This window comes from Sebastes fasciatus, chromosome 5 (genome assembly GCF_043250625.1).
Source record: "Sebastes fasciatus isolate fSebFas1 chromosome 5, fSebFas1.pri, whole genome shotgun sequence".
Taxonomy (NCBI): domain Eukaryota; kingdom Metazoa; phylum Chordata; class Actinopteri; order Perciformes; family Sebastidae; genus Sebastes; species Sebastes fasciatus.
Window position 1 is genome coordinate 20,645,431 of NC_133799.1, and position 24,978 is coordinate 20,670,408.

General features: G+C 40.3%; 1 protein-coding gene across 1 annotated transcript; it reads left to right on the top strand.

Annotated features, from left to right (window-relative positions):
• Positions 1-17,784: 17,784 nt before the first annotated feature.
• LOC141767920 (granzyme E-like) lies at positions 17,785-20,432 on the top strand. Its single transcript, XM_074635662.1, has 5 exons — positions 17,785-17,921; positions 18,010-18,169; positions 19,143-19,275; positions 19,478-19,711; positions 19,817-20,432. The coding sequence occupies exons 1-5, from the start codon at positions 17,864-17,866 to the stop codon at positions 19,970-19,972; spliced, it is 741 nt and encodes a 246-aa protein (XP_074491763.1). The 5' UTR covers positions 17,785-17,863; the 3' UTR covers positions 19,973-20,432.
• Positions 20,433-24,978: the final 4,546 nt, after the last annotated feature.

A 24,978-nucleotide genomic window follows, 5' to 3' on the forward strand; every position in this document is an offset into this window, starting at 1 on the left:
ACAGGCCATTTGATAGACCATGAAAGGAAGGAGGAAATCTGCGTTGGCCAGCAGCTTCTAACCACATCACAGCCTCTCGGTCAAACAGCCTCTCAAGCCAGAGGATGAGAACACGCAGGACTTATGGAGGAGGAGGGATCGATTTGTGAGGGGGGACCCGTCCATCTGGGAAAGTGAACATTCAGAAACAAAAGGTCTCATGGAGTGAAACTCAGCATGTTGGCTGTTTATATACCATCTTCAGGGAAACGCACGCAATGTTTGCACAAATGGGGAGACATTTGAAAACAATATTTTTGTGTTAAAGTGGTTCCATGCGCAGCAGGGTTTAACAAATGGATTGACTGTCATGCAAGGGGGATGCTTTCCACTGGGGATGGTGGGGGTGGACATATTCCCCTCACTTTTAAAGTTTCAGGGCCAAACAAAAAACCCTCTGCACCCATTTTGCATGTTATCAGCTGATTGTATGGGAGTTATCAGTGGTTATCTACCATTCTAATGCTTCAGACGGGGCAAACTGCACCTACCACGTTGTGCAAAAAACAAATGCAAAAATCGAACCCGTTCCGAAACTTTAATGACGGATGAAAGTTCCTGAGCCTGTGTGTAAACGTGACACAATGTCAGGTCGTATTTATTTTGAAATGCGCTAAATGAAAAATACAGGCTTGGTGTGCAAAGGCCTTTAATCTGAAACCAAACCTGAATTTGTCTCAAATGGTTTTAAGTGGATGGAAAACAAAAGCTTAGTGTGCATGGAAGGCCAAAACAGAGTGATGAAATATGTTTTTCCCCATTAGTGTTGACATGGCCTACATAGAAAAAAATTGTTATAGTGTATTGTTATAGTAGTGTTGTAGCTCTCCTCAACAACAGCAGCGCCATATTTAACCAGCATTCAACATCCTTTACTGTGTTATTTTTCCATCACAAAATGCAACTCAAACTGATACCGATCTGCAAAAATGCACGCGTCACGAGTCCACGTCTTAAAGTGCCCACATCTCGGTGTGGTGAGGAATGAGATCAGTGTGCAACTGCAAAGACGCAGCTCAGGTAATCTCTCTCATCGAGAAAGAAGATTGCACCAGATAACTCGCTGATGCCGACAAATCCTCACTCTGTCTATTGGGTCCAATTTGAAAAGGGACACTTATTTGAACAGCTACTTTAACTGTAAACCCAACAACAAAAATATACCACATTTATTATGAACACAGTTGGATGAAACCACTAGAGGGGAAAAAGATGAGCTGTTGGCCCCCAGATCTCCGTTCTTTCCACTCTGTGTCTTCTATTATCACCTCTTAGTACCCGTACAGTGCACACACATCAGGCTACACATGGCGGCTTCATTATATTTTGCCTCGAGCCTCAGATACCAACCAGTACCAGTCTGTGGTAACTGTGGGCAAATTCTGCCCCAACCTCAGACACCTCTTGTCTTCCACATGCTCCTTCATTTCTCTTCAGATGTGGCAAATATAATAAGCTACACCAGCGCTAAAATCTAGGTCAGAGCAGGAGCTACCTGGTTGGAATAACCTGTGCATTGCCCGGGGAAGCGTCCATGTCTCCCCAACTTTCCTTTCAGTGTGAGCTAGGAACATTAGAGCCACAGTGGAACACTTAATGAGGTGCTGAGTGTCTTTCCAGTCAAAGATCTGGAGGGCTAAAGGTCCAGCGATTGTCCAATTTAAGACTCCTAAGAAACTGAAGGGAATAGGATCCAGTGATTCTGGCCATCGAACATATATAACTGAAAATAAGCCCTGAGAGAATGAGAGATATTGCCTGATATCAGACAGAATTGACAACTAATTACGCACCATTTCCATCTTCAGTCTGACTTTGCCTCCACTCTAACCGATTGCTGTGGGGAAGGGTAATTAGATTTTTCCTAACCAATGACTAGAGACCAACGTATCCGCCTGAATCTACTGTAATTTTAAGTCGACACTGATGCGTAGCTATGCCAACCTACTGGTTTTGTAGGGTTTTCAGAGTGGAGCGGAGCAAAGTAAAAACAAACTATGATGCCGGGCGGTATTGAGAAGAAATGCCGCATAGCTTGACAACAGCTACTCTTTCAACTGAGAAACTTCCGTTTCATGTCATGATGCCAGGCGAAGCAGTCAACTCGGTGGAGTGGACGGATTCAAAGGTCTGGACCAGGCGGTGGCTGAAAAGTGAAGCCAATGCTGAAGTGCCTTAAACTTGCATTCTGTCTAACTGCCAGCAGGGGGCGACTACTCTGGTTGCAAAAAGACGTCTGATTGTATAGAAGTCTTTGAGAAATGAGCCTACTTCTCTCTTGATTTATTACCTCAGTTAACATGAGTTTATGGTCTCAATTGTTAGTTTAAATTTTTCTTCAATACAGCATGATGTTCATTTAGTAAATTATGGTCCCATTTAGAGTCAAATAGACCATAAAGCAGGGGATGCTTTAGGGCGTGGCTACCTTGTGATTGACAGGTCGCTACCACGGCGTTGTCCGGTCTGGGAGTTGTCCGTGTTTTCGTCTTACAACTTTAACTCTTTCACAGTGTGTTTTCTGGTTAATGTAAGTTAACATTTTGGTCGCCTATTCAGCATTCGGTTGTACTTAGCTCCACCCTCTTGTGTCACTTCTGGTTGCAAAAAACAAGATGGCAGAACTCGAGGCTTCAAAACCGTAGTCCACAAACCAATGGGTGACGTCACGATGACTACATCCACTTCTTATATACAGTCTATGGTCTGGACCCAGGCAATAGAACTGAAATTAAAAGTTATCATTCACTTATTGAAATTTACATCCGTAGCTTAGATAACGTAACAAACCATGATGTTTTTTACTAAACCTAACCAAGTAGTTTTGTGGTGTTCAATGTTTTGTTGCAATTTATAACGTTAACCACATGTTTAAAACTGCGACAGTTATTTGTAAGAAAATATGTTTCCCTTAATTGAGGAATTAAGAACTCAGAATGCAGTGTAGTTGTAAGAGACAGGGTTGATGAGAGATAACCTGGGGGTGATAGTCTGCTGCTTTACAACTCAGGCAGAGGAAGTGGTTTATGATATTGATCTATACTTCTTGTAAACTACTAGGTAGATGCGAGCATCATTTCAAACAGAGGTCACCAGAAACTTGTGCATAGAAACCTCAGATCAAATCATAACTGCAGCAGCTGCTCTGACACTTAACGAAACCTCATTACATGTCCTCATACACACTTTCTTACTTAAACTTGTCTGAAGGGTTAGAGAGAGGGAGAAGTGCTGAAGATTGGAAAAGAAGAACAAATGAGTAAAACACTGAAATGACTTCAACAAATGGGGATAATATGAAATTTCCACTTCCTCAACGTTAAAAATTAATTCTTGTTTGGGTTTTGCTGAGTCCGTACTTATGGCACATGGTTGTTTGAAATTGCAGTTATGAATTTTTTAATTTTTTTTAAAGAGGTGAGTTTAAGCCGTCTCTTCTGCTCCAAATACCGTCTCTCAATCCTGACTGCGTACTCTCCTTTTCCACGTGTCGTACTGCTTGTGCAGCTAAAACACTTCTGCAGATATGGTAGCAAGTTCACTTCTTCAGACAATAGTTTGACCTTGATATTTTTTTCCATAATACGTGAGAAGCCTTCATGAGTCACGGTGATTAAATATTCTGTAGTGTTGTAGTTGTGTGTGTGTGAGAGCTGTTGGATAAGAAACTCTCATAGTGACAAATGATAAATTTATGATCGTTTAAGATTCTTACATCACTGCTATTGCATTTGACCCCAGCGGATTTCCTGCTTTATTTCTCAATTTATTTTCCCAGATCATGATGTGGCCGGTAATATGAAAACTCGGGAGACCTTGAAAGGAATATCATTCTGGGACTGCTGCTGAAGGCCAGACGCTTGAGACATGAATCATTGTGGCGAAACAGGTTAGTGTTCATCCTTTAAGCATGTGAAACTAAAGAAGTACGACTCGAAACAATATTTCTTTCCAGCGGTCGTCCTGTGGATGAGGCTTTTCTGCATCAATATAATCATTTGAACGAATCTATGCTGTAAGAATGAATGAATGAATACTGACATTTCACCACACAAACATGTTGAATGTGTCATTTCTTTATGCTTTTGTTAGTTAAACTTCCTAGAGGTCATGCATAAGGTGCCATAATACTAAATGGTTAAGGTGCATAACATCTAAGCTAATCTTTGTTGCATGTCACCCCTTTCTCCCTCATTTCCTGTCTGCTTCTACACTATCAACTATCCAATAAAGGACTGGTGATGAAAATTCACAGTGAAGGGAAATTTATTACCACATCAGTTAAGCAAAAATAACAGCCCCGTGGTGAATGATTTTATCTTGATGTTGTTTGTTTATGTATTTGCACACAGATAAAACTTATTAAGGTAATAAATGTGACCGAGAGGTCAAGAAGCTACAGGCTTTATACAACGGAGCTCCCCTCAACGCAAGCAGAGAAACAAAAAAATTAAGCTAAAATAATTTTTAAAATACAAAAAAAAAGACAATAAAAGCACAAATTAAGCTGAAAAACCAACCAGTCAGTAGACAACAATCCAACAAAAAACAAATAACTACACAAATTAAGATGATCGACCTGTCTTGTATTATATGAGTGAATTTGAGAATTCAATTTGAAGAATATGCTAAACGATGATGGTAAAGAAAAAGGCAAAAACATATATCTATATATGAACACACATATCTGTAAGCATGTTTAGTTTCCTGAATAGTGGATCAGAGGCTTCATTAGAGTTTGTAAAAGTTGCAGGTTTTGCAGTAAATAAAGTTTTATGAAGATTGGAGGGGTATGTATTTGCCCAAATAATGTTACCATAAATCAAATAATCTGAAATCATATAAAGTTAATAAACAAGAGACATTTATAAAACTTTGTAGTTCTCTGATGATCCCTAGTGATTTCACAGTTTTATCGTCAGACTCTCAGCAATCTTGACAATCAGCTTCTGCAGCAAAATGTAATCTAGAGGTCTTTTTGTTTTTTTTAGAAAGAAATTAAAAGTACAGAGGCCATAACTTTGCTCCAAATAGACTGAAAGAGGTGATCTGCAATGATCAGTGTGTGTTTAAATGCATACTGGGGGGGAACACAAACAGCCTCCTCAATTGGGTAATAATGGGAATGAGATACCTAGTGGAACAGTCATCTCCGACCCCTCAGGTATCCCATCCCATCAGCTCGGAGCTACTTCATTGTTTATTCCATTCCTATTTCTTTTTGAACAGTTGTGCTAAATGGCCCTGATTTACCAGCCAAATGGGGTCAGAGCTAGGTCAGTAAACAGCAAGAGTGAAAAATAGCAGCTATTAAAAGAATACTTCACCCACAAAATATAATTTGTATATCAATTACTCACCCTGTGTTAGCTTGAATTCTTGAAGAAAACTTTGTTTTCTCTCATGCCTCCACGGTAAACAGAGAATCCGGAAACGGAGAAAAGTCTTGATGAACTGAAAATGTGGGCTGCGTTTAACAACAGCAAAATGTCCGTTTACAAACTCTCACAGAAGTTGTGCTGTAAAATCCAAGTCTCATTTATCCAGTCGTATACTTACTACTTCCCAAAATCAATCTGATCTCTTAGTAAGGTGTATAAATAACATAACATTACAAGGATATACCGCGTCATTAGAATGCATTTTAGCCTTGTCGTGTGTCATTTGTACGTTACGCAACAAAACTACGGTAACAGCTACAGTACAAAATCACCTCATGGTTTTGGCTTACAATAAGTACGTAAACTACTTAAGTTAAATACATACGTAAACAACGTAACGTCACTAGCGTAACTTACGAAACAAAACCGCGGTTTTGAACACCAATCTCCGGGTTGAAAGTCCTGTGTTTGTTGGACCCATCCACCTCCCCTCCTGCTCACCATTTACAGTTCCTCACGTTTTTATTCTATGTCATTAGCTCGGAGTGTAGTATGTTCACGCGGACGCGTTTCCATCGCAATCAATATGGACCAAATGGCGTACAAATGACACGCCAAAAGAAAGAAAGTGTGTGTGTGTGGTGGATATTAAATATATTAATAAATATGTTTTCTTTAATGTATAATCACCTGATAATAAGAATTGTTGTGTTTTCGTTACCTCAGAATGAGCCGCTTATATCTACATAGGGAGCGGGTCCCCTCTCTACGGAGTCCACCATGTTTCTACAATAGCCCAGAACGGACAAACCAAACTCTGTTAATTTTTCCTGCTTGGGCCGAAGTCAATAACGTTACTCGCTCCCGTCGCCGCCTGCTCCAAATGACCTGCAACTGGCTCTAGTGAGGGCAATTCGCGTTTTCGCGTCGGCCACCGTAGCTGTCCAACATGCTTGGTACACGGGAGAGGCTTCAGTTGGTTGCACTCTCTTCACCTGATCACTAGATACTGCCAGATCCTACACACTGGACCTTTTTAAATAGTAAAGTTTTAGCGAAGATGCATGTGTTTGGGAAATAGTGAGCATACGACTGGATAAATGAGACTTGGATTAAACTGCACGAGTTGTGTGAGAGTTTGTAAATGTTATGCTACTCAACTACTAAACTATAAAGAAAAGGGGCACGCTGGCTTTGGTGAATAACGGCACAACAAAGCCGAACAAAAAACCTTCAGGCATGTAAATTAAAGCAATTAAATGGCTCTGGTTATTGTGAGATTATAATGGTGAGTGTTATTGTAACTCCAGTCAAACAGAAGAAAACATTTGCACATTTGCGGTACGCACGGGTGGTCTGAGGGAGAAAATGAGCCATTCTCACTAGAACAACAGTTCATAAAAGGTCCCGCCAGGCATGTACCCAAACAGACTCATACAGTGTAGACGCACTTTCTGTCTGATCACTGTCAGGAATCATTCGATAAGAAGTGCTCATCTGTTTTCTTCATTGAAAAATCTCCTTTAATGACAAACACAGACTGTCTGACTCCTCTTCCACCCCAAGGCAGGCCATGCTAAAGATACACAGTCTATTGTTCTCCCTCTCATCCTCTTTATCCAACTCCTGTCTGTCCACTATGTGTCCAAATACCTTCAAATACCTGCCTTTTCTTCCCCCACTGACTGCCAAATACTCAGAATACCAGTGTCCTTTTCCATCTGGTGGGACTAAGGTTTCCTGTGTAAAAGTGAAGAAGTGAATTGAAAGCTTGGCCCCAATAAACTGCAGATATTCCTTCTTTGCACAAACAGATAACGGTATATTTTTCACACAAATCTTAGATATCTAAAATCTCCAAAATGCAAAACAAGACGCCTTCAGTAGAGGAGTTCGAGAGTGTGGCCTGATTCATATCTCCACTACAGAAATGAATGTAACACATCTAGTATGGTGGGAACGTTTCTAATCTGTTTGTGTTACAGTTTGTGAAATCAGTCACATGTATTGATTCGTGTACATAGACACGTATTTAAATTTTTTTTCGTGTTGTTCTGCACAAAATCAATTCAGATGTAATCCACGTAATTGTGAACCCAGGAATTATCAAGAGCTGCGAAAGCCGCATGGGGAGGAAGTCAGAGTGGATGGGTGGGTCTAAAAACACAGGACTTTTGTTAGGAGACCGGTGTTTGTGTCCCGTGTGAAACCACACAACAATATTCACGAAATTTTATAAATTTGATTCATGTACATAGACACGAATTTCCCTTTTTTTCAATTTTCACTTTTAACAATATATTTTTTGTGTGTTTTCCTATGAATGTCCAACATGCTCTAGTCTTTTCAAAAATAAAACTACACCACTAAAAGTTAGGTTTAGGTATAGATCGACTTGGTTAGGATCAGACAACAAACTACTTAGTTAGGTTTAGGAAAAGATTTTGGTTTGGGTTAAAATAACTCCGGAAGTCCTGTAGCTTAAGTACAGAAGTCAAATGACAAACAAATCAACTTTGACTTGTGGTATCACAGACTAAAAGTCCTGGGCAAATGTCCTGTAACCCACCCATCCATCCTGACCTCCTTTCTACGTGGCATTTGCCACTTGTTATACTTCCCAGTTCACTATTAGGTGGATTACATATGAATTGATTTCATGCTTACATCACGAAAAAAAATTAAATTCATGTATATGTACACGAATCAATACAAATTTCATGACCTATATCACAAACTGCTGTGAGGCTGGGCTGAACCACAAGTCAAAGTTGATTTATTTATCACATATCCGTACTTAAGTTACAGCACTTCCGGAATTATTTGAACGCAAACTACGATCTTTTCCTAAAGCTAATTATGTGTTTTTTTGTCACGCAGCATCCATACTTAAGTTACGCAATTTCCAGTGTTCGTAAAATGCACACACACACACGCACACACACACCAAATCTGAAGCAGCCATGTAAAAACAGATGCAAAACATCGTCTTGTGAAATTCACTTAAGCCCCCCGGAGCAGAGAAGGCAGGAAGAGTTATGACTTATGACTGAGGCTAAGAATCAAAGAGGCAACCTGTCATCCCTTTCCCTCTGGGACCTCTCCTTCTTACAGTGATGATGACTTTTTCAATTCCACCTCTCTCACATCACTGCTAGCTAGAAAAAAAGCAAAAAACAAAACAGAAATGGATCCTGAGCTGAACAGGATGGTGGATACGTGACCCAATATGACATTGTCAGACACAACTAGTTCTAACTTCCACATCTGGCACTTCGATCATTTCCCTCGGCTATACTACCGGGGCTAACGGGAATGTCTAAATATCAGTTTACCATTCCTATCTATTACATCGGACCTCTAGTTTGCTCTCCGTGAAAAAGGCTGATGTATTAGTCTTCTGTTGCTGCTTCTAGACCTCTTTTGTACCACAGTGAAAACCTATCCAGCACCCTTTCAAAGGTCTGTTTTTGTTTCCACACTGTTTGACCGACACGTTTTTCTTCCAGAGGCGCTCTCTGCGGTCAGAACACTGGATCTGTGTTCAGACAGACTGATGAGGAGACACTGCACGCTGCAAAGGTATTCTGTGTATGGATGCGGGTATGCATATCTGAGTGTAGGAGAAAGGGCGGGCGGGCTGTTGTTGTTATCCTGTTAAATCTCTTGATTCCTGGAGGCTCTGTATGGCTCAGTCAGGTTTTTACATAGTGTGGAAAAAGGCCCGTGTGTCTTTGTTGATGAGGAATTGGAACTACCGCAGCTCTTTTGTATTGTCAAGTTTGGGGTTTATCTGAATGTTGAAAAGCTAAGGCCCTGTCCACACTTATACAGATATTTTAAAAACAGATATTTTCACGTTCGTTTAAAAAAAAAAAAAAAAAAGCTGTCCACACAACCTTCATTTTTCACAAATATGCAAAAACGACTCCAAATGCTCGCCGTAAAATTTACGTCACTACAAGTAAAATCAAGGGTCAAGGAATTTTATTCCCACCCTTCTCACTCCCTTTCCTTCAGCTTAATTACAGTCAGTTTGATAACAGTTACTGTTGGTGGGGGGCTGGGATTGCTGGTCATCACTCCGCTGTCATCAACTGTCTCTTTACATGCATAAATGGCGAAAGGGAGGTCATTCAGGTTTATGTCCATCGTCCTTCCGAGTGCTCCAAACCTCAACTTCAAACTCCCAAAAACACATTCAATCACCATTCAGCCTCAACGTGTATAATGTGTTCCTGCTGTGGCCTCCTGTGACTGGAACATTTTTCCAATGTTAAGTAGTAATCGGTCCGAGCACTGCAAACAAAACGTTAAAAAGCTGGTAGTTCGCCATCTCCGTTATTGTTTCTGGTGCATGCTCATTACACAAAGCAACAATAGGTATGCGCGAAATGAGGAGAGGATGTCATCATTCCCAAACGCTCCGTTTTATGCGTGGACGAGAGGTCAAAACGTAGAGGAAAATATCCTTGTCTGACTGCTTACTCAAGACACCCAGTGCAATTATATGACACCACAAGGGAAACTATAAAGTCTATACTGAAGGGTAAGACACTCTCTGACCACCGACGTATGGACACATTGCTAGCCACACATGATTATGTGAAAGTCACAGCTGAGCTCACTGTTTCTCAGACATTAAAGTTACTGTCAGGAACTTTTAACTGGTAATGAAACAGTCTCAACTTTATACTGACGCCTAGATAAGCAAACAAGACCATCAGAGAAGATTGGCTATTTCTATAGCCTATAGTTATTCCTAATGCTTCTCATCAGGGTCACCGGGTCGGATCGCGCACAGACCCAGATCCGGCTTCGCTGCTGCCTTCGACCTGCAGTCGGAGCCCCAGCGGGAGGTAGAGAGTTCCCACCCAGCAGCAGTGACTCCGGCCAGGAGCAGAACTTGCCTCGCTGCTCCGCCGGTCCCCCCACTGGGAGCCAACACTGACACCACGCTGCTGGAGGCCCAGGCCGTATTGCTGGGCCTGCTGGAGGGAAGGGAGGCACGGGAGAACCAGAACCAAGACTAAGTAGGGCAGACTGTCAGACCCTGCTCCAGTAAAATGAGAGGTTTTCTAAAGGGACTCTGGTGCTCGGAAACACTACCATATTTGTCCACAGGGACCGCCAATATCAACACAAAATTAAAGTTCCTCGTAGCAGCTTTGAGCTATACGAGTTGCGTTCGACTGAATTTGAACAAACAAATGGCCTGATGAGGCAAAGCAACAGTAACTAATGGGGAGCAGGACTCTGCAAAATGTGAATTATCTTGTGTAAAAGGGAAATTAGATCTTCAATTCTTCAGCCTGTGACTAGACTAAAATAAGCCAACAGAAACACGCTGTTTACTTTAGTAATCGCAAGTGGGTTTCTACCGTTTCCTTTTATTTGACAGGTCCTCTTCAAAGTCCTGATGTATAGCACAACTTAAGACACAAAAGCTTTTAGCTACTGGTATCACCTTTCTTGCAAAAAAAAAAAAGAGGCCGAACAGTTTTATTGGGAAAACTTCATTCTTCAACGAAATGAAAAAGTGGCTAAAAGAAGAGAATTCCCATTCTCTCATTATACTGGTTTAAATCTGATACATCTAAATATGAATCCCATGTCTGAAGTGCATAGACACCATATGTTTTTTGGATTGAAATGCTTCAAGCTGAACAGAAAAACACCCTTAGAGCTGACATAATTTATGTCGTCCGAAGCTCAGTCCAAAGGTTTTCTCTCTCCTTCGTGCCGGCCATGTTACTTGAGTAGAGGCTTGATTTTTAGCGAGAAGTCACCTGGTTTTCTTCAGTAATGACATATTGATATTAACTGTCCGGCTTTTCATATTTCCATTGTTTGGGTCAATATGTTGACTGGGTGCTTACACAACCACACTGGCCAGCTGTGATTTGTGAAAAAAAATGCAGACAGGAAATTAAGGATGTGCCCCTGATGCAGTTTGTATGTGGCTGAGACACACACAACTTCGATGTATGAGACAAAAACAAACAGAGCGTGGCTTCATATGAGATCTGCTGCTTGGTAATAACAGCACATTCTTTACGGAAAGCTGCAACATAAGTCTGTATAAAGATCACACTAATGTTTGAATCACAAGATCTAATCTCCTGAAGCTTTAGTGAGTGCGGTACGACTGAGCCAAAGTTTGCATCAGAAGTCTTAACAGAGAAATGTGAGTCCGGGGTGGGAAAGTGAACTTCCTTGAATTTCTTTCCTTTATCTAATATGTCCAGCACACGTACACACATGATTTTCTTTCAAAGGAAAAGAGTATTTTCTTTGCCATAGAGATGAAATTTCATGAGAAAAATTTAACTTTCCTGTGTTTCACAACAGTAGTCACCACTTATTGGTGGATTTCTAATGAAACTCTCGTGCATTACAAATCACAGCACCGTACAGTCATATTACATTACCGAGTGAAATGAGGCACTTCAGCTATGTCAGTCTGGTAAAAGCTGCTCTACACAAAAACCAACCCGTTCTCACTTCCAACTTGTCAAATACCGACGCTTGGTCAGTGGACCTCGGCGTCTGATATTGCTAACTCCAATGTAAACCCATCCACATCATTATTAGACAGTCGGAGCAACTGATGTAGTATTAAGAGTGAGAAAGTCCACTTAGGGAGAAGGTCGGGGTGGACGGATGGGTCAAACAAACACAGGACTTTCACCCATGGAGACCACTGTTCGTATCTCCAGCCCGTTCTCATTTCCAGGTCGTCAAATACCGAGGCTTTGTCACGGTCGTCAGCGTTCGATACCGCCTCACAAGGCACCCTTTAGCGTCCGTATGACACGCACCGGGCGTCCCATTAACTACAATGTAAACCCATCCGCGGCAACAGTAAACGCTCAGAGAAAAGTGTGCCGGGAGTGGGGTGACGTAGTTTAGAGAGCGAAAAGACACACTAAAGGCAGGTGGAAGGGGAGGTGGATGGGACCAAGAAAGGCAAGACTGTCATCTAGGAGATCAATCAGCTGTTCGTTCGCGTCCTGTGTTCACAACGTTCAGTTTCATTTTCACTTTACAAACGCAGTATTTTGAAACCCAACCATGTAGTTTTTCCTAAACTTACTTAAATGTGACACCAAGTGGCGTGACAAAGCGTCCGTATGTGACGAATTGGGATGAGAACGTGTTCGTGTCCCTCGTGAAACCAAGTCAAAGTTTACTTATTTTATTCGAGTTTTGTTAAGTAACTCCCGTATTTAACGCTTAACTAACGACAGATACGTAAGTTACTTAACAAACATACACAGACTTTCACTCAGGGGACTGCTGTTTGTGTCCTGTGTGAAACTTAGTCAACATCGAATTTTTTTTTTTTTACCATACTTTTTATTTTGAAAAGAGTGAGAACGTTTTGCAAAATCACACTGAAAGTATGTTGGGTCAATGATGCCCCTCAAAATCAAAATAAGTCCTCAATTCAACATTCTCTTTAGTGGATGTTTTCATTATGCAATATCTGTCAAATGTCTGTCAAAGGTCATTTGAACAGCACAGCAACTTTAATTGAGTACAAACAGTCAAAGCCTAAAATATTTTATTGAAATCACAGGTGCATCCTAGAACACTTTCTATTCTCTCTCTTCTTGTAAATTCTATCCAGGCATCAACAGCCAGCTCTGTCTGTCGCTGTAGTATTACTGTCATACTGATGATAAATGCATGAATTATTTATGCATGCTTAAAACAAGTGGTTGAAGGTCTGAAAACAAACCTTTAGACATTTTCATTTGTTTGCTAGTCACTAGTAGGGAGGCCTTGACATTAAGTATTGAGGTATAAAGTCATTGTTATGAGTATTTCGTGGGATTGTTTTCACATCTTATTAAGTAGTAGACTTAACAATCTTCAAATAAAGGATGTTTAAATTCAAGCATCAGCAAAAATGAAAATGCAGTTGTATGTTCAATCTCTTCATCTTGACAGAGGGAAACTCATTACTGATTGCAATCTTAGTAACCACATGCCTACGTGCACGATTTGTTCTGTAGTTTCCTGTTTAGGGAAGAGTAGATGACTGTCAACAACATGATAGCAGCAAAGATAGCAATTTAACGTGGTCTTAGTCACAGCAATGGTTCTGGGTTACTGTGGGAAATTGCGATTTTGGTGTGAATTCTCAAAAGGAATGTTCAAATGAACCCTCAATGCTTTTTTAAGTGCTGCCTGAATTTTGTCTCTTAAATATTGAAAACGATCAAGTAGTTGTCAGGTACCTGAACAGATTGTTAGTGCTATTTCGATTGATCTGATATTTCCTGATTTAAGTCACAACTATTCAGTAGAAAATCATGTTCATTAAGCACCGTGTTTACCGTGTTTACCTGAGGGGGAACCGGAGGGTGAGTGCTACGTCGGTCGGCACGGCGTTATCAGCTATAACCGCCGTATGAGAGCACGAACATGCACTAAAAGCATGTGCGGCCGGCCCGGCTATGTCAACAAAGCAAGGAGAAGCTCTGAACACACAGAGTGACTTCATTCTCTGCTCAGGTAGACATTACTCCTCTATATCTTTACATAGAGAATAGTTGTTTGCTGCTAAATTAATGCTCTGGATATCGAATAGATAACTTTTAAACAATAGAACTAGAGAACACTCAGAGAGCACATACCTCTAGTCCTCACACTCACAATATAAAGTGACTCCCTTGAGTGTGGGAAAACAACAATATGCATGTCCAAAGCCTTTGGCGATGAAAGCGGATGGCACAAAGTTGATGCCATGTGGGGCTGATTGCCTGTTGCCCTGCTGCAATTTGATTGGCTATTTGCCATGTACTGTTGTCTCATTTGCTGGTAGTTGGCAGAAGTTAGTGTTTCTTTTAAAGAAGATGGTAACTGTGCTCACAGTGGAAGATGTGGATTATTCTCTGCAGCACAAATTTGAAAGTCTGCCTTTTGAAGAAAACCTTGAGATTAAACACTGAACATGCAAAAGGCATAAGTCACCTGATAACACATTCATACCAGGGTTTTCCGTTCATAGTAGTGTTTTACATTGAGCATATCAGTGTTCAACTGGTTCTTAGACATGTCTTTTCATATAATGGTGTGTGTTTCATTTCAATACAAAATACCATTTTGAAAAGACATAACATTGTTTTGAAGGCAGAGTTTCATTTTGCAGGAGATTTGTGGATTTTTGCCCTTTGTGTGTGTGTGTGTTTGGATTCTGAGAATATGAGGTATGCTTTCAGAAAACATGTGTAAAAATTGAAAAACTGTAAACTGTGTGGCTTCTGTCCAAAGTCGTTGTTGCCACCATCTTATCCCACCTAAAAACGCCACTGGAAGTAAGTAGCTCATAACCATCCTGTGAGGTCTGTGATACTTGAGCTTTGCTGTCTTTGGGGTTTAGCAAACATAAAAATGTGTGTGTGGAGCCCATTTGGGAAGGCTGTCTTACTTTCGTCTGGGAACTGTCTTATTTCTCCTGACAGCGGTGATGTCTTCCCATCACAGACGCTGAGGTAAAGTCTTGGAATCCAGACTCGTCCCGTCCTTTCTTGTGGACAGGAAGTGCTTATGTTTGGCCGCTTCCTCCTCCAGAACGCTGAGCCACAACACACTCAGGAAGCCTTAATTCTGCAGTGAGAGAGAGCATCTGTGCCTTCCAGTACCCATAATACCACACTATCTAGTATGCCAGAAAAGATTTAATATGTCCCAATACATAATATGTCAAATGCAGTATGCCAAAAATACCATCATTTCATTGATATCTTGAGGTCAGAGGTCAAGGGGACCCCTTTTGAAAATGGCCATGCCAATTTTTCCTCACCAAAAGTTAGCATAAGTTTGGAGTGTTATTTAGCCTCCTTCCTGACAAGCCAGTATGGATATAGACATGGTTGGTACCAAGTTTTCTGGGTTAATATGATACCAGTATCTTCACTCAAGCTTTAAAACTGAGCCCGCGTCGTGGCGTTAAAACGAATCTGCGTGAACGCATTATCGCGTTAACTTTGACAGCCCCAATTCTCTTATATTTTCAGATTGCGGATAAAGTCAATGATGGAACATGCTAGAACCACCTATAAGAAAACCTTAAGAGACCCGGTTCCTTTTCCGTTAAACCCTCTGTTTGATCTATCACCACTGCTCCAGGAATGTCCGTTTCTCCGTCTGTTGGCTTTTATTGTTGTCATTTTTCCTTTCTTCTTAATAAACATGCAATTTGCGCTGTGATTGATGGTTTTGCGCGGCTGCTATTACATTCCCTCTCTCCTTGTTGCTGCGTCCGATGGCTAAACCAGCCAGCCCTCTCAGCCCCGCGGTCCCCATAAAAGTGACGGGCTAACCGTAAAGGCCCCGTTCCACCAAGCTAGTTCCTCCTGTAATTCCCATTACTGCCCTGGACTCCAGGAGCTCGCATCCCAAAAAACCTGTTTCCCCCTCATCCTCTCCCACCTCCTCTTCTTTTTTCCCTCTCTTCTTCAACACATACTATTGTCCAACATTCAAAACAATTCCGATAAAGTTTGTGACTCAGATATAAGAGGGACATACTTGAGTCTAGACTGAGGAAGTGATGTAACAGACGTATCTGTGCCCTGTGGTCAGTAAGCTGCATACTTTCAGGCTTGAATATTATACACTCAAGGGGAATAGTCATCACTATTTTAAGCAAATCTCTTCATATCTCCTCTTTACAGAGCTTCGTACACGTTTGATCCTCAGTCATTGTTCTGAGCTAATATCCAGCTTCCCCGTTTCATCTCTTACAAAAATACATGTCAGTAGTACAAGTGTGTTTTCCTTTATATTTGCCAAACTGAAACAAATAGGTCTGCAGAGCCCACAAGCTATGAACACACATTATGAATTTTTGATTTATCTCACAAATACATTTTTCTAAAAAAGAAATTATGACAGTGAGACTGACTGAAAGATTCTGCTGGTTTATAAAATCTGCCGACTGATCTCGTTTTCCCTCCAACAACCTAATGACTTCTTTATTCCTCCAGTAGCTCCTGGGTCGCATTTCACCTCAAGCTCCACGAACCACACTTTCATAAAAATCCTATTTTTACACTCTGTCTCATGACGTGATAACATCTGAATAATGTTACCTTTGGGGCTGTGTGACAGACATAGAGGCTCCTCTGAGGAAGCCACGGCTTTGAACATGTAATGTCTTCAAGGCTGTGAATGTTACCACAAACGCATCAGTGGATAAATTATGACCCATTATATCACTATGCTGGTCTGGAATCTGCTCAAGCTTGCACCATTCGACTTAATTACAAGTTAAGCTGCAGTCATAGACGTAATTAAGAGGTGGCTTTTCATGTGATGTCAAATTATGGAAAAGGGAATTCATATATTTGAAAGATATTTGAAAAACGACAAGTCTTTAGTGAAAAGCATTACTTGTAGTAACTAGGGCTGTCAAAGTTAACACGATAATAGCCCGTTTAACGCCACTAATTTCTTTAACACATTAACGCAACATGCCATTTTTAGGTTGTCATCATCTGAAACTAGAAAAAAACTAAGAAATCCATTGGTACCAACTGTGTCATACTAGCTTGTGGTGAAAGAGGCTAAATAACGCTCCAAACTTACGCTAAATTTTGGCGAGGAAAAACTGGCATGTCCATTTTTTAAAGGAGTCCCGTGGCCTCTGACCTCAAGATATGTGAATGAAAATGGGTTCTATGGGTACCCACGAGTCTCCCCTTTACAGATATGCCCACTTTATGATAAGCACATGCAGTTTGGTGCAAGTCATAGTCAAGTCAGCACACTGACACACTGACAGCTGTTGTTGGGTTTGAGTTTGCCATGTTATGATTTGAGCATATTTTTAATGCTAAATGCAGTACCTGTGAGGGTTTCTGGACAATATTTGTCATTGTTTTGTGTTGTTAATTGATTTCCAATAAATATATACATACATTTGCATAAAGCGAGCATATTTGCCCACTCCCATGTTTGAAAAGAGTATTAAATACTTGACAAATCTCCCTTTAAGGTACAATTTGAACAGATAAAAAATGTGCGATTAATTTGCAATTAATCGCAATTAACTATTTTAATCGACTGACAGCCCTGGTAGTAACTTCAGTTATGGCTTGAAAAAGTTTCATTTAATTTTCATCCCAGCTTAAATACAATGTTACATTACATATTACACATATATATTAAATTACACATTGTCTAAAGAATTTAGACTAAACTTTTGTCATGTTCTGCAAGATGGAAAAAGGCCATTATTATGTTGTTGTCTGTGACACAGTAAGCCAGTAATGTGCTCCTCATGAATGTGGTTTACAGCCACATCATTTGCATATGCAAACTACACAAACACTTCCTTCTCTCCCTGATACAGGGAAGTATTTAAAGACTGAACTGTCAGTGATGTGAGCCACTACTTTACAGCAGCTCAGCTGGACTCTGATCTCACCATGTTTATCCACTGTGAGCTGCTAATACTGATACTTGTGCTGACTCTTCATGGTCAAGGTAAATTTAGTAACATCTTTACAGCTGTATGTGTACCTTTTCATCTAGGTTGTTATAGAATACACCTTAAACTACATTTTTCCTCCAGTTCATACAGGGGAAATCTTTGGAGGTCACGAGGCCGAGCCACATAGCCGGCCTTACATGGTGTACTTGGAGCGGAAAATGCCGGATGGTCAAAAGAAATACTGTGGTGGCTTCCTTCTGAACGAGGATTTTGTGATGACTGCAGCCCACTGCCAAGCCAGGTCAGTTTAACACACTTTATGTTTTCCTATTTGATAAGATTTATCCCAACAATAACCTAAACGCATGCATTGAGACTTCAATTTAAAGGGAACATATCATACAGTAAAAACTCCCTTTTTCAGTGCTTGTGCTCATACATTTGGGTATCTGGAGTTCCTACCAACCCACAAACTGTGAAATAAGACAACCCTGTAAGTTTTTTGTTGGCTGTCTAAATCAGAAAACATGTGATTCAACAAGCCATTCACATTTGGGTCACGTTTTTAATTGACGTTCGAGACGTGTTTTCTGTAGTTGTTTCCGTATGTGTTTTACTTAGTTTACTTACTTATTTTAAGCTCAACCATGACATTTTTCCTTACCCTAACTAAGAAGTTTTCTTGCCTCTACCTAACTGCGGACATTTGCGTGGCGTACAAATGACATGCGAAAAGGCTTAAAATGCGTACCCATGTCCGTGTAATGTCGTGTTATTTATACGCTTTCCCGTGAGATCGGGTTGCACATGCAGGCTCATCAGAATATATCGCCCACAGCTTGAGAACTACCTTTGTAAAAGTGCACCATATTTTTTTTTGCAAGTCAATCAGAGCAGATTGGGCTTTTTCCAGGAGGGGGTCTTAAAGAGACAGGCGCTAAAATAGAGCGTTTCAGACAGAGGGTGAATATAGGTATATTCAGACAGACAGTTTGAGAAAAATAACGTGTTTTTGGAACATTAAAGCATGTAAACATCTTCTAGTAGAAACCCAAAATACAAATATGAACCTGAAAATGAGCATGATATGTCCCCTTTAAAAATACACCATTTAAATTATATCTAATGGCAAATATGCTTCATGACGGCTTCAAACATTGTGACATAAATTCAAGTTTCATAATATTTCTATTTTGGGAATACATTGTTCTCAGAGAAAAATAAATCATTTTATTCTTAGATAATATTTTTCGTATTTAATGTTGTCATTTCAGCTCCAGCACAGTTTTACTGGGAGTTCATAATGTCCACAACAAAGCTGAAATACAGAGTATATCTGTGGAACAATCATTTCCACGCAAAGACTACAACGCAACTGATTTCAAAAATGACATAATGCTTCTCAAGGTAAGAATGAACTAGTTAGCTTTCATCTATTTGATCAATTTCCAAGTTATTTGCAAATGCTCTATTGAATGCATTAATCAAGAGAAATACATGTATCCATGCATATCACTGAACAATCAGGACATGTATTAGACAACAGGAGAATGTGAGCTCTGGAATTGATAATTCATTTGTGTATTTTTATGTCTTCCTGTTCCTCAAGTTGAGCTCCAAGGCGAAATTCACCAAAAATGTGCAACCCATTGCTCTGGCGGACCAAGGTGGTGGCCCTCGATGGCTCCCGAAATCCTGTATCGTCTCCGGCTGGGGAAAAACAGACCAGAATGCAAAATATATTTCTGTTGTACTCATGGAAGTCAACGTAACATTAGTTGACAATGAGCAGTGTGCTCAGAACAACGTGTACTGCTCTGAGGGAGAGACTGGGCCGGGTAAGGTATGTATTTTTGTAACCTAACATGGACAAACAAATGGTCAACCATATAATTAATTGACTGTTGTTGAAGCAATCACTGCATATTGTGTGTGTGTGTACTTGCAGGGAGACTCTGGTGGTCCACTGGTCTGTGAGGATGGAAAGGCGTACGGGTTGGTGTCCACCAAATTCAAACCAAGCTCAGGTGGGCCGGTCATGCATCTTTTCGCTAAGATTCCTGACTACAAAAGCTGGATCAAATTGACTATGACAAAAGCATAAAAAAGCTCTGGTAAATGTGACACCTACATGATCAAATCACAACATTTGAATTGACTGTTTGTATAAGAGAGCTGATAATTAAGATGCTAATATCACAACTTGTTCCATAGCAATGAGACTTGCTTGTTTTACACAGATTTAATGAAAATGTTTAGTCAAATCACTGAAAATATATGAATGTGATTTGTTTCATTCAAGTGACATGTTTTGGCTTGTTATGACACAGCTGCTTTTTTTCTGCTGCTGGGGCGATGAAATTGAAGTTAAACAAAGCAAATGCAGGTTTTTTCAAGGCTAGACTTGGGCACACAAATTAAGTCCAGCTTAGAATCAGAGAAATAGGTGTAGACTCCATGCATCCTGCTCTTACAGTATATACATTACTGCTTTGTGCATCTTCTTTTTGACTCGATCAAATGAGAAGTTTCTTTTTAAACAATAAACTGCTTCTCTCTCATTATGTTCTGACTCTGTATGCTTCTCTGTTTGAGCGGAAATTAAATCAACAAAAAGACAACACTGCCTCCTTGTGGACAAAGTGTATTGATGCAGCAAGAAGAGGTTCACAGCTAAAACTCTCCTCAATCCAATTCGTCATCCGTACCAGTGTTGCAAAAGTACACTCAAAATAAAGAAAGAAGTCAACACACTGAGTGGTGCAGATATGACGAGACAGGTGGCTGATGATTGTTGATCCTGTCTCATATGGAGGAGATATTGGGGAAATATAATAGATTACTAAAACTACATAGAGACATGGGAGTTTTCAGAGAGAGACCCTTCTACTTCTGTAGGCTGTCACCTGCTTTTGGAAGCAAGTCACCGTGCCCTTATATTATAGTTGTGGATCAGTTCGATCCATGTTGAAGCCACTTTGCAAGTGCCTCAAGCATGTTGAGGCAAGTTACTATAAAGGCCACTAGATGCTGGCGTCACTGCTCTTTGGTGGTTTCTCTCAGTCTGTCTTTCAATTAACATTGTGAACCTTTTTTTCTGCAACACCAACAAACCTCCAATTACCACAAACCCAACAGACGCACAATAAATCTAGGGCTTTCGTTGGCCCCTGGAGGTCAGGAGCCTCTGGGCAGTTGCCTGCTTTGCTCGGTTGGTAGTTCTGGCTTGACTTTAAATTGGGGGCATCTCTCCCTTTAAGGCTGCCCGACATCACGCTGTGGTGGCCAATTCCGTAACTGGCGAGCCAAGAGGGAACAAAAGACATTAATCATCGCAGTTAAAGGTCCAGTGTGTAGGATCTGGCGGTATCTATTGGTGAGGTGAGGAGATCTACGGTGGAAACGCAAAGAAGTGGGAGTGAGTGGTGAAGCAAGAGAGAGAGAGAGAAGCGTCGACGTGAGCGAGTAACGTTACCGACTCCGGCCCAAGCAGGAAAAGTTAACAGAGTTTGGTTTTTCCGTTTTGGGCTACTGTAGAAACATGGCGGGGCAACATGGCAGACTCCATGAAGAGGACCCGCTCCATATGTAGACACAAACAACTCATTCTAAGGTAACGAAACACAATGATTCTTATTATCAGGTGATTATACACTAAAGAAAACATACTTATTAATATTATATTCCATTTCTGCCAATAAATCCCCCTAATTGTTAAAGACCGGTCCTTTAATGGGCCTTTAAAGTGACTCGCCAAGACATCCGCACAACCCTGATCTGGTGTGAATGCACCCTAAGTGACATACTGGTATGAATGCTGCATGTCAGCTCCCTTAAAATATAATTTTCTTTCTAGAGCTTCACACCCACTTTTAAATAAACATGCTGGTTGATTATCAGCAATATAAGAATATGATTATTCATTATTTCAGCAGTATTGCAGGTCTTGCCCCTGACCGTGACACAAACAACGGCTGGTCAATCAGATGCAAGTTCATATCTCACAAACAAACCAGCTTCATATCCCAAATGCACCGCAGTATGAACACACAGTGAATGGTTTGTTCAAATGGTCCCGTTTTTATTGCATAAAAAGCTGGTGAAACAGTGAGGAGTTGCAGTTTTTGCACTTCACCACACTCACTGAAAAAATCAGGCCCAACTTTAGACACCTTTTGTCTTCCATATTTTCATACATTTGACTTCAGATCAGGCCTTCCTGACTGTCCTTTGAGTGTGAGCTGGAGCATTAGAGTCATTAGTGCCACTTAACAAGGTGCTAAGTGTCTTTCCAGTCTAACATATGGACGGCAAAAGGTCCGATTGTCATGATTGGAAACCGATCCAGCGATTGTTGCACCTAAACATGTACCATTTAAAAAAAAATAAAAAAAAATAGAAAGAGATAAGCAGCAGTTGATTTTCCATTGCATCACAACCCTGTCAGAGGATGTGGTTAATGATTTTCATTTATATTTCTCAGTACAAGATGAATCACATGTGACCAGAGCTGGGCCAATGCTCCTGCCCAATGTCTATGAGACTAGATGATAAAACAAAAGGGTTAAAAAGGGAAGTTTGCCATTAAAAAATAGCATTTCAACAGCAAATTGAAAAAAAAACAAACACAAAAATTGAGGCAAAACAGCTGCAGGTATAATGAGGATTTCATCATCCCCAGAGGACCACAGCAGGACACGACTGCTCGTCACAAACTATAATTTCCCACTCTCTTCAAGGGGGCTTCATGGTGTGAGCCTCACAATTGCGGAAAATGAAGAACCATCTTACCATCATACTTATGCACATAATGACTACATAACATACAGTACGTGCATGATGTATCCTAAAAAGCAAAGGCTAAAACTACATGTCAAAAAGTCAGTATTTTGAATTAGTATGATATCATGGAAATAAAGAAACATCACTGTTTATATATTGCAGTTTAGAGCTAGATAGTATTTTAGTACAGTATTCTAAATTAAAATGTAGTTAATGCTGTCGTCGTTGTTCTTGTTAATGTAATGCAGTCATTCTCAAACTTTTCCCCACTTTGGAGGAAGAAACACATTTTCACTTTCTTCAGATGACATTAATTATATAACTAATAATGTTTTGAGAAGAAATAAGATAAAAATTTTCCTATGATGGTTGTTTCTTATAGATTATTCAGTCAGAAGTCCTAGCCTGTTAAACAGGTTGGTAGGATGAGGGTTATACTTTATCAAAACACTTTTCTTTTATTGACGTGATTGGGATGTAATGTTTCTAAAAGTCTTCTTAATCTGTTGGGTCTCATACTGTCAGCTGCCAGAGTTTGCAGACATAAAATACACACTGGTCTCTCCTCATCACCCACTGCCTTCATCATTATTTATATAAATGTGCAGAGAAATCCGTTTTTAACTGCAGTGAAGCTGACAAATATGGACTGAAGCAGAATATTTCATTAGATGTAATTCTGGAAATTATTATGAGCTCTTTTATCAATAGATTTTGACTTTTGGACGGAGGACTGAGGCAATTTCAGAGACAGACGGAGTGCCACGTCGCTCACTCTGTGTGAAGATGGTTTGGATGATTAGGCCTACTATAGACAACCAACACAGTACTTATATTTATGCTTTAATGTTTAGTTTTTCTAAACATCACCTGTAACCCTACATATTAATAGTCCTGTACTGGATAATAAAGTATTATACTTTATCATATAGGCCTATAGAAGCTGATGACCTTGCCTTTGGAAATGATGCTGGTTGCTAATGTAGGTAGATAGCTAGTTAGGCGGGCATGCTATCATTTACAGTTTACATTAGGGCAGATAAACCAACAATTTAATCTATTCCTTATACTTTAGCTCTTGTGTTTTTGGTTTTGGAAAGGTGACCGACACCACTCTTTAAACTCTTTAGATACTGAGTATTGTTCTTGAAAGGCCTACACTGTTTCAGCACGTGGAGAAATATGTAATGAAAACCGGGGTAGGCAGAACCCTTTTGGCATCATTAGGCAAAAATTCGGTAATAACCTTTGTAATTCAAGTGTTCTGAGAGAAAACTAGACTTTTGCACCTCCTCATGGCTCTGTTTTCAGGCTTTGGGAGACTTTGGCCAATCACAGGTCATTTCAGAGAGAGAGCGTTCCTATTGGCTGTTCATTCAGCGGAGGCAGCTGTCAATCACTCCCAAACTCTGATCAAATGGTCAAACTAGGCAGCGCTGATCAAATATGAATTAATATTCTGTTACTATAATGCCTATTTCTTGCCATAAATGTTTACAGAAACATGTTGTAGTGTAGTGTTCAGCTGTAAAATTAGAAAGTTTGCTCCGGCTGGTGGGCGGTGCTTGGTATTTCCTCAACTTGATCTCATTTTACAGCTCATCAATACACTACAAGATGTTTCTGAAAACATTTGAGGTGAGAAATAGGCATTACAGTTACAGAATATTGATTCATATTTGATCAGCGCTGCCTAGTTTGACCGTTTGATCGGAGTTTGTGAGTGATTGACAGCTGCTCAGAGACGGCAAGGCTCCAGCTCGGCTCTGATTGGTCGTTTTCCTTTGGGTGCGGGCGGAGAAATCTTGCAGATGCCATTAGGAGAAACGGAGGACACAGAGGCACATTTTTTTGTCAGATTACCTGTCTCATGCACCACTGTCGGGATATAGTGACCGTTTTATAAAAATAACTTTTTAAAATCATATTTGCTCCAATCTTGCCTACTTCAGCTTTAAGTTTGCTAAGCTAAATTAGCTTATAGCTAACTCTAGTACAGCTAAGGAGCTGTAGTCTGTCTCTGTCAAATAAAAAGGCAATAGTTTAGCGAACAGTCAATTGGATGGTGTGTTGTGACGGTGTATTCATCAATTTGCATATATATTTTGTGACAAATAACCTCTTTTTTACATAACTACATTGTTTTTTGTTATTGATTCATCTATTTATTGTACTTTCTTTCTTGCATCCGTTTTCTTTGGCGTGCATAAGCAGTAAGCCTTCCACACTTGGTACTCTTAAATTAGTCTCTTCCATTTTAATTCATTGAAAATAAAATCTTTATTTTTGGTACAGCAGGGTCTGATTATAATTTATTCTGGGTTTTGT